This window comes from Chelon labrosus (assembly GCF_963514085.1).
Source record: "Chelon labrosus genome assembly, chromosome: 7".
Lineage (NCBI taxonomy): Eukaryota > Metazoa > Chordata > Actinopteri > Mugiliformes > Mugilidae > Chelon > Chelon labrosus.
The window spans coordinates 14,356,054-14,372,190 of NC_140343.1; the positions used below are offsets into that span (position 1 = coordinate 14,356,054).

At 43.5% G+C, this 16,137-nt stretch overlaps 1 protein-coding gene across 1 annotated transcript; it reads left to right on the forward strand.

Annotated features, from left to right (window-relative positions):
* The first annotated feature begins 11,257 nt into the window (after positions 1 to 11,257).
* s1pr3a (sphingosine-1-phosphate receptor 3a) lies at positions 11,258 to 15,703 on the forward strand. The gene is made up of 2 exons (XM_084547507.1): positions 11,258 to 11,755; positions 12,407 to 15,703. The coding sequence occupies exon 2, from the start codon at positions 12,430 to 12,432 to the stop codon at positions 13,684 to 13,686; it is 1,257 nt and encodes a 418-aa protein (XP_084403633.1). The 5' UTR covers positions 11,258 to 11,755; positions 12,407 to 12,429; the 3' UTR covers positions 13,687 to 15,703.
* The last annotated feature ends 434 nt before the right edge of the window (positions 15,704 to 16,137 follow it).

Below are 16,137 nucleotides of genomic sequence, written 5' to 3' on the forward strand. Positions count from 1 at the left end.
TATGATGAATTTTAGTGACAATTACACAGAGCGCTGTGTTGCTTTTAATGAACTGGGAACTGTCTGGAACAAGAACATCCACAAAAAAAGTACGCTATTGTTACCCTGATCTCCTCACAGTGTGTTCTGTTCTCTGGTTGTATTAATAGTACATGACTTTTACCGTAGCAGTTTTCATGGAAACAGTGAAGGCCATTTCCTGTGAGACCCAACAAGCTCAAATAAAAACAGTACTGGAAAGATGTGTGTGGGGCTCTGCCCTGTCCTGTTTTAGTCTCACTCTACCCTCCGACTCCCATATCACCCTCCTTCATATTTCTCTTGCCAAACCACTCATTTTCTAACATTTACCATTTTGGCCCTAAATCACTAAGAAGCTCAAGAGCTGAGTTTCAGGTTTTTGAAAGTAGCCGATGCAAAAACAAGCCAGGTGATGTCTGTTGGACTAAAAGATAAACAGGAATCTATTTTGATCCGGAGGAAGGATCAAAGGAGGTCAATCAAGAACCCTAAAAAGTGTTAGCTCCAGTCTCACTGACACAACCAATTCTCTGTTGGTAGGATTTCCTTGCGAGTTGTTTTTTTTCAAAATGTGCACAAGAACCTGAGTGTGAATTAGACCAGTAAGTGGTGTCATTAAGTCACCAGGGCCCGGACACACAGGCCTTTCACACCGAGGACTCACCGGTGTGTGCACACACATGTGCCATAGATACAGCACACAACCAGGCCACTGTTCAAACCACAGTTAACCTGCCATCAGGACCAGCCCACGTTTAGCTCCGCACGATCACATGAGCTGAGGGTGGGTACGGCCTGTTTGAAATATTACATCACTCCCCAACGGTCACTGGTTTTCAACACAACTCTCAGTCACATACATTTTATTGAAATCTGAAACATGCTGTGCAGGTTGTTCATTTGTCTCGCAGTGGATTTGTAACATGTTTCAGCTCGTATATCCATGAGGCAAATTTAACTTGTTGAATCAAATAAATAGCCACCCCAACAAAGACAGGAGACAACCACAATGTAGGAAAATCTACCTGCATGGGCCAATTTTCAACAAATGGAGTTCGTCCATATTCACCGTTTTTCCTTTAAGGCTATTTTCGAACTGAAACGTTCCAAGACAGCGAGACTGCCAAGTGAGTGAGTGCCTCCGTGGTGACGGTCTCATAGAACTGCCAGTCCACTGAGAGGTCATGTCTTTATCTTTTGGTCCGCGTCCACAAAAAACAATCCATCAGGGGGAGCGCTGCAGAGAAAACATTAAGTCCACCAAGCACTAAACTGTTTTGGAAGTGCAAGTTTCAGCGTGTTTTTGTTGACGCAGACTTCATACAACGTGTTGTGTCTTCTTTCCCGATGAGATGCAGAACCAAAGAGAAAGTCAAAAACTCAAATATGCCACAGTGTAGCAGAAATATGGGTCCTGGATACCAACCTAAATGCACAAGATAAGACGCCCTTATCGTTTGCCAGTGCTTGGATTCCAAACATCTCTGAGATCATATATAGAGGTTGGACCATGTTTAAGAAGTCTCTGCGTGTTTCAGAATGGTTGTTTGTAAAAGTGATGGCTGCGTTGGAGGCATGTTCATTTTCCTGTGTTGGTGGTTTGATTGTTTTGTTTTAGACTCTAGGGAAAACAGTCCAGAGGTACAGGGGCAAGAGCAATGCTGTATTTCTGCGTGTGCGTGAACGTGTGCGTGTGTGTAAATGTCAGGTTTACTTTAGCTCTGTCAGAGATGTTGTGGAGATATTGGTTTTGTGGTGGACCAATGCAAAGACAGAGACACTGGAAAGGATGATCTCACAGGGCAGACAATTCTTTAATGTTTATACAGAAGGTCCACAAACCCTGGACAGACCTTGGATATAACACACCATTAGTGGCGCCACTGTTTGCGGCCTGCTTCATTTATTTTCACATCACACTCCCCCAGTCCACCTCTTGCCTCTCCCTTGTTCCTTTCACACTCCATCAATAAACAAACCATGACCATCACAGCCAACCTTTGTCATCTACCGTTGAGGCATGCTGCCATTGGGCTCTCTCACAGCACCGCGAGAGCTCCCGTTGCACGCTCACAAGGACCGGAGGACAGATGTGGGATGACGACTGGTCGGCTGAGTGGGAGGTGGTGGAGGAGACTGCTGTGATCTCAGAAATGTGCTGGGCCGTCATGTGTTACACTCATAAACACAGGTGGACTGTAGCACTGTAGGCCGGGGACTTCGGTTAATGTGTGTCTTGTGTATGTATGTGAGTCACTAGACAAACTGGAGCAGCAGCAGCATATGCCCTGCAGATGCCCAGATCCTCTGTAAAGGTTTGACTGAGCAGCAGCTAAAAATGGTATAACTGTGTGCTTTGTTAGCTGAAAATTGAGCAACATAAGTTGTCCCTAGACCTGTATGTCAGTGACACTGTGTCGATACGGAAATATCCAAGACCTTCAATTAAATAGAAGTATACCATATTGCACCCTGAGATAGACTGGCGACCTGTCCAGGGTGTACCCACCTCTAACCCAGTGATAGCAGGGATAGGCTCCAGCCCCAGACGTAAGGTACTCCAAAGTTCACATTAGTAAAGTTAAAGCACAGAAATATGATCAATGTACTGTCCTGGAACAATAAATTGCTTAAATGATTGGTCAATCCAAAAAAACATCTGTATCTAATTGATTGTTATCTTCAAGAAAAAAGAAAGAATCCATCTGGTTCCAGCCTCTAAAATGTTGAAACACTGATTTAGTAAATGTTCCATGATATTAAAATGAGTACATGGGTTTTGGATTGGAATGAGCATTTTTCCCCCTAAAGAAAATAATAAATTGATCAACAGAGAAAATATTCCGCAGCCTGAAAATTACAATAATCATTAATTGCAGTCATCTCTGCATCAATATAAACAATATTTAAATTCTGTCACTGGTCAGGTGGAGCTGAAAATAACTGCTTATACTGATATTTCAATGCATAACAATATACACAACATTATGACCACTGACAGGAGAAGTAAATAACATTGACCATCTTGTGACAATACAATGTTCTTTTGGACCTGGCATTCATGTGGATGTTACTTAGACATGTAGCACCCACCTAGACCAGACCAGACACCCCCACCCCATAGCCATGACACTCCTTGATGGCAGCAGCCATCCCCAGCAGGATGCAGCCTGACACTGGCACACATGCAAAAACAGTTTAGGAACAACTCAAAACACATGAAGAACAGCACAAGGTGTTGACCTGGCCTCCAAATTCACTAGATCCCAAATTGATCAAGTATCTGTGGGATGATCCACAGAGGCCCCTCCCCTCAAAACATAGGACCCAAAGGCCCCCACTAACAACATGCTGTTACCAGAAGGCCCATGTCCATTCTCTGATGAGTCACAACTGTTTTGGAGGCTCAGGGAGACCTACACGATATTCGGAAGGTGGTCATAATGTTATGCCTAAAGTTTAAATTATATATAAAACAATTATATACTGTTTTATATACTGTTCTTATAGTCCATCCGTGGATCCACTTCCAACATTTGTGTTTTGTTTTTTAGTTTTTTTGCTGCTTTTTTCCAAACACACTGTAATTATGGAAATGTACAAAATCTAAAAAACTCTTTTTTACAGATTGGAGGTAATAAAGATCGAAACCAGAATTGCTGCCACAAGATAAACATAAGACCACGGAGCAGGGCTAGTCTAACTCCAAGCATGTTACGAGATAAACAGAACAAGTGAACAATTTTTGTTTTTTGTAATTCACGCTCACATGTTTCGGTGGGTTCAAATGATGAGGCTGACTTGTTTTGGGCCCTCAGTCAGCTGTCACAGTGGCCCTGTCTAATGAGATGTGAAGTGTGTGTTTTTAGCCTTTACTTTGTCCAGCATGTCTCTGGAGCCAGGGAGCTTTAGGACGGCCGCACCCGATGGCCCGGCCTGTCTTATTGTTGTTGCTGGTTGAGCGGTCACTATGGCGGCCTTTACTACCTCTGCAGATCTCTATCGAGCCTTTCTTTATGTGGAGCATGGCTGCGTCGGAGCCCGCTGTCAGTGAGAGGCTGGTAAGCCCTGCTGATTGCCATTCACATAGTAATTCATTCACAAACATGCACCATTCACTTCACACAGCCACTACAGCAGGGTCACATGCTGGGAAAATGCCTGAGGTCTCAAAAGATAAGGTTGGACTGTGTTTGTGTGGTAACATTCTTGAATTCTACTTCTGTGTAAAAGATAAGATAAGATAATAAGATAATCCTTCATTTATGCTACAGTGAGGGTAAATATAGCTTCTTGTGGCCAGGGATATTTAGTAGCAGTTGCGGTAGCTCCATCTAACACTTGTGACAGCATTGTGCTTGAGCCTTGGAAAGAGTTAGTCAAATCTGGTGATGAGACCAAGTTGTACAAGTACATGACCTGTCTCACATGACATAATTCATGTGACATAATGTCAGTGCTGTGGTCATCAAACAGAAAGTGAAGCCCAAAAAAAGCAGTTGGTAAGATAAATGATGGCTTCATTTGGTTATGAGGGTTGTAAAAGTCTGAATGGATAATATACTGTAGATATAAATCATATGCACTCATATCCGTGATGCATTTAAGGCCTGTTGTAGAATGTCACCCAGCAGCCAGATTGAGAGACTCTGCAACTGGCATAATACTTTTGATGTAATAATCCCCAGACTTTTTATAAAACATTCAAAATAGACTAATGGACAATATCCAGTAATCATACATGTATCACGATGTTGAGAAAAACACAACTGCGTCCCAAATCATCATATGGGTAGTACAAAATAGTTTAGTGTCAGCTACAATGAGAGGGTGAGCCAAGCAGCTTGCACCCTGAGCAGTTCAGAAATGAACCATATCACACGAATTCACCCTACATGCTCTTTTAAATGACTCTAGAATATTTTCAGCAGTTTGTGCTCAACCTTTTTGTGTTATTTTGTTAACTGGCATTGTTGATTGTATATCTACATCAAACAACAGGTCTGACACCTGGAGAAAATATAGTTATTAACTCTATTAGTTGGAGAAAAAGACGAATGCCATATTAGTGAGGCTATATAGCTAGCAGCTGGTTAAAGCCTGGAAAGCTGATACTGAGGTCAGGGGCGCCAATTTAAACTAACCAGCTGTTGGTGAGAACGTTGTTGGTTCTTTTTTGTTGTTTTTTTTTTTGCCAAATAGGCGTGAAAGTTGGGCAAAAGTTCAAGTCTATCTATCTATCTATCTATCTATCTATCTATCTATCTATCTATCTATCTACAGAGTATCAGGCAGATGGCCAGCCCTTGTAGTAGTATTGGTGCACATTCATACTTTCCTTTTAATGCGACCAAATGCAAGCTTTAATCAGGCATTTATCAATTTATATTTGCAGTGTGTGTGAGGTGTTGCCCTTGTACCATATTAAGCCAACAGTTACCATAAAATCTTTGCAACTTGGTACAATGCAGCCAGGAAGGGAGAAAAATGTGCCGGTCTTTGAAAGGTTAAAGTGATTCTAAATCTGCACTGATGGCATTTGGAGATGGAGCCTGGTCTGTTTCTGTCAGTGGGTTAGCTCTTTCTCAGGCTCCAGTTGCATTTTTAGAGGAGCTGGGGTGTGGGGTTGGGGAGAGGGCTTTTCAGGACTTGGAAAAAAAAAAAATGCTGGTGAGGTGGATGTTGGGGGTGGCGGACGGTGCCTGGTTGAGTTCACTGGAACATGTGTGGAGCAGCACACACTGGATTGCGTGACCCTCGGTGCTCGTCTCAAGGGACAAGAACCTTGGACTTTGTCAATCAGAACAGCAGACGGACAAGTCACAGGCGACGAAGGCATGCAAACTTCCAAAAATAGGATAATAGGATGCATGATTCCTGCATGTAAAGGATGCACATAATTTGGTCTGTGTGGCAGTCTAATCTCCTAATGTTTGTTTAAAGTAACAGAGACAAGTAATAGAGAGTCACGGTTCTGGTGTGAAGGAAGCAGACTGCACATATACACAAATGAGTGCATCATGCCCACAAAGTCATTTGTCCTCCACGCAGACACACACACAGAGCACACACACAGATCACACACACAGAGCACACACACAGATCACACACACACAGCATACGCACGCACACAGGATTCTTTTCCCAGACATCAGAGAAGCAGCTCTGAGAAAATCGGGCATGAGTGTTTACATGAGCGAGTTCCAAGTTATTTTTAATGTATTTTGGCAAAGCAGCGGCTTGAAGCCTATTTAGTGTTTAAGGCCCCCTTTCGTAAAGAAAATAAATAAAGGCATAAAGATCTTGACGTCTTAAGTTCCAGCCTGATTGTGTGAGAAAAGAGATGGCGACATTTTAAAGACGAGCGGGGGCGACGATGAGGAGTTCAGATATGGCGCAGTGTTTACAAGCAATTAATGTCATTTCGAGGTCCAGAGCATTCTCAGTGTGTTCTGCTACAAGCCTTGAAAGAATTTGTAAGTTTTTTGAAGCCAGACAGTGGTGCATGAATTCTGCCTTGCTATGATTACTATTAACTTCCGAATTACATTATAAAAAGGATGTGTGTGTGTGTGTGAGGCCAAGAAATGAGACTGTAATCAATCAGAACAGCACAACAGATCCGACGGAAAGATACAGACTGGAGGTCTGAAGGATGCTGATAATTTCACTTTCTTCCTGCCTCCTGATATCTACTGACAGCCAGGATGTCAAATCAGGTCAAATCTCATCTCTCTGCATTTCAGCTTCTACACATTATGGAATATGGTATCACAGCAATCTGTGTAAAAGAGGGAATCCGAGAGCAGCCAAAGAAGCTAACGAAGTAGAAAGACATTCTACATCCATCTGTCTTCCATTTGCCGTTCCAGCTGTGCGTCCTTTGATGTGTCTATTTCGAGCTGGCCGCAGATAAAAATGTTATCTAAAAGAAGCAGAGAGGCAGTTTCTCAGACAAGCAGTCACCTTGTGCCCTCTAGGATTTCAGACCTCCGCTGATAACCCACCAGCTCCAGATAAACTATCATCCCTCAGACCTCTACTCTGCTCACGACCTCCTGTAATGACGTTCTGTTGTCCCATGCAGGAAAGCATGTAACGGCAATGGAGATACAAGTAATGACATAATCTGGCCGTAGCAGGGCAAGGTAAAATTGTTGTTGTCGTTACTGGAACATTCTGCTGAGATTTACACATAGGATATTTGTACTATGGGATGAAAATAACCTTCATTCATGGAGGACATGAAAAGACACCAAGAAACCAATGAAAATGAAAAAAGCCTCTGGCTGGCGGTGCTTCAATCGCATACAGTAAACACGTGAACAAACACACACAAAAAAAGAAGAAATAACAACAGTTCAGCAGCAATGTCTCTTTCCAAAATTCATTGAGTTACTCAAGACCATATTCTGAGCAGTTCTATGCGGGCAACGTTTTCCCAGCAGAACATTGTATTGTTACAAGATGGGTCAGTGATATTTACTGCTCCTGTCAGTGGTTTTAATGTTGTGGCTGATCGGTGCATTTTATATTTACCTAACTACTCCTGCCAACAGTAAGAGTCATGCATCTACTAGAAAAATCATAGAGGAGCTGTGTACTAGTGGTAAAGAAGCAGCTTTGGGACCGTGAGGTCACTGGTTCAAATCCACTCTATGCACGGGGCTGAGCAAGCACCTAGACCTAAAATCAACCTAGCATGGCTGCCCACTACTCCAAGTGTGCTCACTTGATTAAATGCAGTGAATAAATCTGCTAATTCTTTGTATTTGTGTGCATACTTGGCCAATAAACCTGATTAAACATTCTTTGGTTTTCCATTTACGCAAGATCCAGTTGCATTTAACTTTGTTGATGTGTTTCTTCTTTCATCTTCTTCTTCTTTGTGTAATTATATTAGTAAGGCGGCTGAGAGTAGACGAAGACAGACTGAAAGCACAGCCATTAAAGAGAAACTACTGTTTTTTACACAATGGACCTTATTTCTGGCATAAAATACGATCGTTTACTCACCCATATCACTTTTGTGTCATTTGTAGTCGTTCGGGAGATATTTACATCCACGTATATCCATAGTGGGAGTGACTGGGACCGAAATGCAGCCTCTAAATAACGCATTATCTGCCGCGAAACTCGTTCATTTCACCAACATTTTGTTATCACACGCTAGTGATATTCCCCGTTGAGTCCGGAGTTACCTGTTATCATGTCATATCATGTAGATTGACCATGTAGATGATGTCTTTTGACCTGGATGATGTCGTCTCTCAGCGCTGTGCGCACCTGCGAGGGTCGCCTTGTTTACCTGTAATTTGCTACTGCCGTGGTTCGTCCACAACCTCAGAATCAGAAAAATATTCAGCCAATATTGCAAAAAACTAGCAGTCTGCGTTTTGGTGCCCCAGTCACTCCCACTATATGGATATATGCAGATGTAAATATCTCCCGAATGACTACAAATGACACAAAAGTTATATGGGTGAGTAAACGTATTTTATGCCAGGAATAAAGTCCAGGTTGTAAAAAACAGCAGTTCACCTTTAAGGAACACATGCTCAAATGCAGACAACACACAAAACAAGGGAAATGCATGCACGCATGCAAAAAAACAAACAAACAAAAAAATGCTACACACGTCCACACATTAGGGGCTCCTGGACACAGAAACATGAGCCTAGAGCTGAGATCATTTCACTTTAGGTCAGCTCCTGATGACCAGCTGGTCAGTATCTCTCTTCATTGGAATGAATATTGTTGGCAAGCCCTTTGGTAATTTACCACCGGGAGCCAAACTGATTCTATAATCCCATTCTCTGCCAGAGCACATTGTGAACATGTGTTGTCAGTATTTGTGTTTTTGTATGTGTAGCATTTCTGGATTTGGAGACCTTTTAAGGTTTGTGCTTTCACCCTTGAATTTGCTTTATCCGCATCATTTCGGGACCTCTGACAACTGCTGAACATCTCTGACGCAACAAATCCACTCAAGTTCCTGGGATCTTGAATCATGCGGTGTCACGTGATGCCACCAGCATGAAAACTTGATCATGATGATAGTGAGGTAAATCATTAGTTCAGTTGTCAACTATGTCTCACAACCGTCCGTATGATGTTTTCGACATGCTTCAGTCTACTGTATGTCTACTTTCTGTGAAAAACCTTTTAGTGGGTGTGGGTAAACAGTGGGAGTAGAGGGCGGTGGGGGAATGATCTGAGAGTGCTTCCTTTTCCACTGAAACAGTTCCTCCTGCGTTTCCCACTACACTTTTCATTCCCAAACATCTAACTCACCACCAGAGCCCACGTCAATGTGCCCTGACTCACAACAGCGCGGCCCACACGCACACACACACACACACACAGGGCGGCCTCATCAACACACATGCACAAACCACAGACATCACTGTTACATAAACTTACATGGGATTTTTATACAAGGGCAATTTGTTTTGACCTGGTGACCTGCAGCAACATTTCATGTTTCCAGCATGCACCAAACATCCAGGAAGGCTGCAGCCAGCTTGGGACAACACAGAGTCGTTGCCTTAGGGGTGTTTTCATATGGTTATAAATGAGTTGTCAGAGTGCCTGTACATCCCTTGCTGCTCAGGGTAAAGTCAACAGCTCTGGGGGTCATTCATTAATCTACAGAGCCTGTGCTGGCATTTGAAAGAAGACAAGACTGCCTATAACCTCACACAACCAGTGATACCCCAGGAACTGTAAGAGACAGGGAACAAGAGAAAACAGCCTGCTCTGCTGCTCCTTAGTGTCCGGATCCTTCTTGTCTCTTCCCATCTCTTCTTCTCTTTATCAGCATTTTTTTCCCCCGTCGCCAGTCTGTGTTAGCCAGCATGCTCTCATCCATCACCGGCCTCAATCTGTGGCCTGTCCAATGCTTTTCTTGCCCCTCTGATCCAGCAAAAACAAAGAATGCAAGAACAGACACACAGAAGTGATGGACTCTTTCATAAACAGAGCTGTCGTCGGCTAAGAGAAAAGGAGAAAAGAAAACAAAGTAGCCACGCTATTTAACCACACTGAATCCTAGCCCTATTTTAGAGGTTCACTTTCCAAACCTGTCAGACATGGCATCGTCTCTGCATTGTGCAGCACAAGTCAAATCAATGCCATCTGTGATTCTAGCGAAAGGCCATGTATTCACTAAAATGTAATACATGCATGTGAAGTTTTTTTTTTTCTATTCTTGGGTCCTATGGGTTGAGGGAAGGGGCCTCTGTGGATCATCCCACAGATACTTGATCAGTTTGGGATCTAGTCAGTTTGGAGGCCAGGTCAACACCTTGTGCTGTTTTTCTTTCTTTTTTTTTTTTTTTAGTTGTTCCTAAACCATTTTTTTTGGGTGTGCCTGTGTCCGGCTGCATCCTGCTGGGGATAGCTGCCGTCATGGGGTGGGGGTGCATGGTCTGGTCTAGGTGGGTGGTACATGTCTAAGTAGCATCCACACTAATGCCAGGTCCAAAAGTTTCCCAGCAGAACAATGAATTGTCACAAGATGATCAAAGTTACTTACTTCTCCTGTCAGTGGTTTTAATGTTGTGGCTGATCAGTATAAGTCCATGGACTCTGCACCTCTGTTACTGCTGACCTTTTTGAAACGATCAATCACTGATAGTAACGTATCAACCCCACCTTCTCTTTGCAGACAGTAACCCTCTATACTCACATATACCCCAGTACCTCATATATAATATTAAACTCACCAATGAGGAATGCAAAAGAATAAGAAAACATTAAATCCTTCCCATCCATTCCAGCTGGCTCCAGTGGGAGAGGTCTGACCTATCTCACACTCTGAGGGACCGAAGGGACCCACTCATCTTTTATTCAAACATGAAAAACAATTACTCATCACGGTGATAAAACAGATTCCAACGGCTTGGCTTGTCAGTGGAGGAGATTAATGCCAAAATAGGGCAGATAAACATGCAGGAGCCTGTGTCAGAGCCTCTGGACAGAATGACATGATCTGCATTTCTGTGTTATTTTAAAAATTGACTAGAAATTGACAGGATAATGCAGACTCGAACTGGAAGCGCAAGCAAAGCCATGTGAACATGTTGCCCTTCCGTGGAATATGAAAAGGTGGGGCAGAAAGCTGACTGTAATCATATGTTGGGACAAGTACAGCAATTTCATGACACATCGATGGAGACAGGTTAGTGTTCTTCTCTCCAACAGTCAGCTGTTTTCTGTCTAACCAGAACTAAAGCTAAACTACGGAACTAAACTACACTTGGAAAAATCTGTCACAGTCAGTGACACATATCCTGACTCCCTGTAAGAAAGAAGCAAGTTCAGACATCTGAAATGCATTTTAGCATTCGGGGAAACCTGGATCTCTCCCCCTCATATGGTGCTGCTATGTAAAAACAACAAATGGAGAGGTGAGGGACGGTTCTCACCCCTCCCAGCCGGAAGGGGTGAGAGCGGGTCAGTCAGAGTTGGGGAGCCGTGAGGAGAGGACGTCGGAAAGATTAGGACAGACCTTAATGTGGATATTTGGAGTAGAACACTTAAATATACGTAGGCTTTGGTGCCTTTTACCGAGAAAAAGACAAGTTATGGACTTTTGACATTGCGTGGAGGACACCGAACAGCTTTCTACATCTTTACGCAGGAGCGAATTTTATTATTATTTCTTTCTTGCAGATTGTGAAAACCTCCCCTAACTGCCGGGATGTTGCGATGTATCCAGTAAATGCAAAAGGTAGGAGTATTATAGTCGATGAAAGGTAGCTGTGTCAAAGAATAACACGAGTGAAAAGAAAAAGAAAAAAGTGCACCGTGGAACTTTTTTTCGTGCCATCAGTTTCCAAACGCGCACAACTTTTCCAAACCTCATGTGAAGGCATCTTGTTTAAACTGAAAGTAAAAAAGGCTGCCAAGACTACTGGTTTCATTTTATGGAGAAATGGCATGTAAAATGTAAAGGTTTTTACTGTGTTCATTTAATCGAGGGATGACGATTAGGGTCAACTGTGAGCTAGAAGAACCGAACTTTGTTGATCATAGACGATCCAAAGTATTTTCAGTTGAAAGGATGATGATAGAGAAAAAAACAAGAAAACTTGCAATGCTCTATTTTTCTTATTTGATCAGTTTCTTCATACGTTTGTGCACTGCCATGTGTTATCGTTATATATCTATATGTATATAGGACATGTCGGGTAAAACTGATTTTAACTTCAGTGATGAACGTTTCTATTTGATTATTGTTAGTAATATTAAATTATTATTTTTTTTTTTTTTACAGTTGATTCTGTTTTAAATTCTTCATAGAAATGTCTCTTTCGAAAATAAGTTAACCAAAATGTTATTTTTTGGTCATTTTAATCTCCATACTTCATTTGATTGGCAGGTCCTTGAAGATGCCATTGTGCGATGCTGGGGCGCCCTCTACTGCGTGACCGAGAAAGGCCGGGAGACAGGGCATGCAGCATGGGGAACATAATTGAGGAAGGGATGAACACGGTCATCGTAGCCCACTACAACCACTCTGGGAAGTGGGATCGGCCTCGCAGCGGTGGGGCCTACAAGATGGCCGTGCTGCTCTTCATCTGCGTGCTGATCGTCCTGGAGAACGTCACCGTTCTGCTCGCTCTCTGGAGGAACAAGCGCTTCCACAGCCGCATGTACTTCCTCATTGGGAACCTGGCGCTGTCGGACCTGCTGGCTGGTGTGGCTTATGTGGTTAACATCCTTACCTCAGGACGAAACACCTTCTTCCTGACACCGGTGCAGTGGCTGGCCAGGGAAGGAAGCATGTTTGTGGCCCTCAGTGCCTCCACCTTCAGCCTTCTAGCGATTGGGATTGAGAGGCACATGACAATGGTACGTCTGCGTCCCTGTGAGACAGCAGGTCGAGGTAGACTCCTAGCGCTGCTGGCGGCCTGCTGGCTTGTGTCAGTGCTGCTCAGCGCCCTGCCCAGCATGGGCTGGAACTGCTTGAACAATCTGTCTTCCTGCTCCACAGTGCTGCCGCTCTATGATAAGAGTTACATCGCCTTCTGCATTAGTGTCTTCAGCGCCCTGTTGGTGGCCATCATCATCCTCTACATCAGGATTTACCGCCTGGTGACCTCCAGTGGCCGCAGGGTGAGCAGCCGGCCTTCAGAGCGCTCATTGGCCCTGCTGCGGACAGTGGTTATTGTTCTAGGGCTGTTTGTCATGTGCTGGACCCCCTTGTTCCTCCTCCTCCTGCTGGATGTTGGTTGTAGCCCAGATAACTGCCCTGTCCTCTACCAGGTGGACTGGTTCATCGCCCTGGCTGTGCTCAACTCCGCCCTGAACCCTCTCATATACACTCTGTCCAGCAGGGAGATGAGAGCTGCCTTCTTCAGGCTGCTGTGCTGCTGTCAGACGACCATGGAGTCCACCGGGACCGCCGCGGTGGGCAACCCCCACCTTGGAACAGTCATCCCCACAGCAGAGAACAGCAAGAGTAGTTTTGGTGGAGGAGGAGGCAGTGGGGCTGACAAGTCCACCCTGAACAGTGGGAAAGTTCCCACACCTGTGAACCCTGACAACAAGCATGGAGATCCCTCAGCCACTCCTGTGCCTCATCCCTCTGGGCCTGCAGACCTGCTCTCTGCTGTGCTTGTAAAGGCAGGAGCTCTGCCGCCCCTCAGCAAGTTCTGAGTGGAAGCTGTTGTGGAAAAAACTTAAGTCTTCAGCTTTCTTCAGTACAGAGATACATACAGACTGGAGACTGGATGCAGTATCCTTTATGGTTTTATTGCAGTAAGGGAGATGGTTACAAAGCCACAAAAAGAGGCCTTACAGTCCCACAGAACTGACACAGTCCTACTATCTGCCGCTTTTTGTTTGCGCACTACATCTAGCGTAGCCAGACTGAAGAGTAGGGTACAGTTAATGTCATTTAAAGCCACTATTTACAGCACCTCAGTGACAGTATACCCGGCACCTGAGGAACTGAAATGTCTGTCCCACACAAAAATCGGTTTTAACATTTCGAAAAACAATGAAACACGTTCACGGATGTGACAACGAAATCCAATGGCTTTATCCTTGTCTGTGAAAATAGTTGGCAGCCATTTACACAGCGACAACTTAAATGAATTAGCGCTGCGTCTGTCGATATGTTTATCTTTTATTTTGTCATTAGAAGCAGAAACGATCAAATTATGGCACTTTTTTTTTTGCGCGTGCTTTCTTAAAACACCCGCATTTTCCATCACAACTTGATCTGGTTGACTATTTTCTGTGAAAACATTTGCCACCTTAATATTGTAAAGTAGTATTATTGTTATTGTTATAGTATTATTTTTTATTTTTTTGCTTTGTGTGCATAAAACCCTCACGGTACTAGGACTGTATTATTGATTACTTGTGAAGCACTGTGAGAGAACACAAAGACTTTGTCAGACAAGCGGCCTCATGAGGCTGTGACGCTTATTACACGCCAGAAAACAAGAGCCGACGATCGAATTAAAATGACACCGCTTTTGTTGGACGGTTACCACTAGTGGGCAGGGATGTAGTTTGTCCTGATGGTGGTGCTAAAGGAGAACTGATGATCTCCTGACTTAAACCGCTTGTGTTCAACCTCTGCACCGAGGCCATTTTTGGACATTTCAGGCTCAGCTCTTCAGTACCACACTTGGTTTATCTTTCAGCAGTCTGAGCTCTTTGCTTTGTCAGCGCTGCGAGCTGAATTAGCACGGCTAATATCTACACTCTCGACAATATTTGCTTCTCTTCAGCACACCTAGAAACCACTTGCACGTCAACTAACCACTAGTGAAGAGTTGGATGTGAATTATTTGAAGGTGGTAGATTGTAAATGACATTTCTTCCGATACAGGGTGATGTAGTGCCTGGTATTATTATATAGTAAATAAATTCTATTCCCTTCTATCAGATTTTCACATGTGTGATTTTGTTATATTAAATCAGCGTCTCGCTTCCTCTCGCCCAAGCGCCGCCTCTGTGTTCTTCCTCTGCAGAAATTGTCAAGGAACGTCAAATGTTTTTTTTTTTCCTTCAGTAATTTCTCACCATATGAACTCTAGATGTTTGCTCTTATCGCTGCTTTTATCGCCATCAATTAGACTAGCATTAATGTAGAAATAATCCATGCGGCCATGTTATTAATTGCTTTGCAGGCAGGGGAAGAGAAAGGTTTTCCATTCGAACCTGTTGCACTCATTTAATATCCTAATGGGAAACCGATTGATGCCCTCTTATTTCCATTCGTAGGCAGACATAGGTCAGACGTTGATGAATAATGCAGAGGAATTCTTCATATTTATGGGGTTTCCAGTCAGTGAGGTCACGGAGCTATTAGTCATAGAAGGTATATGCTGAATGAATGTGCTGTGAAGAAAATACACCCAGTCACTGCATAAATTCTGTGTGTGACAAAATAAGCAACAGACTGTGACAAAAGGTTTGTTTGGATGTCAAATTCTCCATAAATGATCAAACAGTGACATTTCGGCGCCCAGATTTCGGCAGATTACAGACGATCAATTCATGCGTTTGTTTTTGTCCTGAAAAAAAAACAAAACACTGAAGGTCAGTTTAAGCTGAAGCGTGAGACGGGCCGAGAGTTTGTTTGTCAAACCGCGTTGCCCGGTAAGGATCAGACAGGAGCCGACAGACTGGCATTTCATACTCACCTCAGCTTAAGGATGTGTCTCTGCTCTGCACCTCCGGCTCTGATGGGAAATGACAGCGAAGACGCAATACCAGCCGAGCGTTCCCAGCCTAAAGGTCACTGACTGCTTCCCGTCAGAAACGTTCAAGCTGCCTTTTCCTCAAATTAGCCCGGGATGATCGTGGCTCCGTGGCATATGGGACGTTTGGAAACGCTGAAATGCTGCGTAGTGATTTGTAGACTGTGAATCCACCGCCTCTCGCTTTCTTTTAAGCATTCTCACCTTCCTTACGACCTTTATTATCCTGATTCAAACCCTTATGTGATTTGGTTTTATTACAATCTTTTTGGTGACGGTTTCATAATAATGGTGAATTCAGTGTTCAGAAATATAGCTGAAATGCAGCTATTTGAAAAGGAAAATGAATGAATATAATAAACAACAAAACTTTCTTGTAACACCAAGTAGC

Excerpts from the sequence above, each read along its gene's own strand:
- s1pr3a (XM_084547507.1), top strand. The coding sequence starts at position 12,430 with ATGCTGGGGCGCCCTCTACTGCGTGACCGAGAAAGGCCGGGAGACAGG.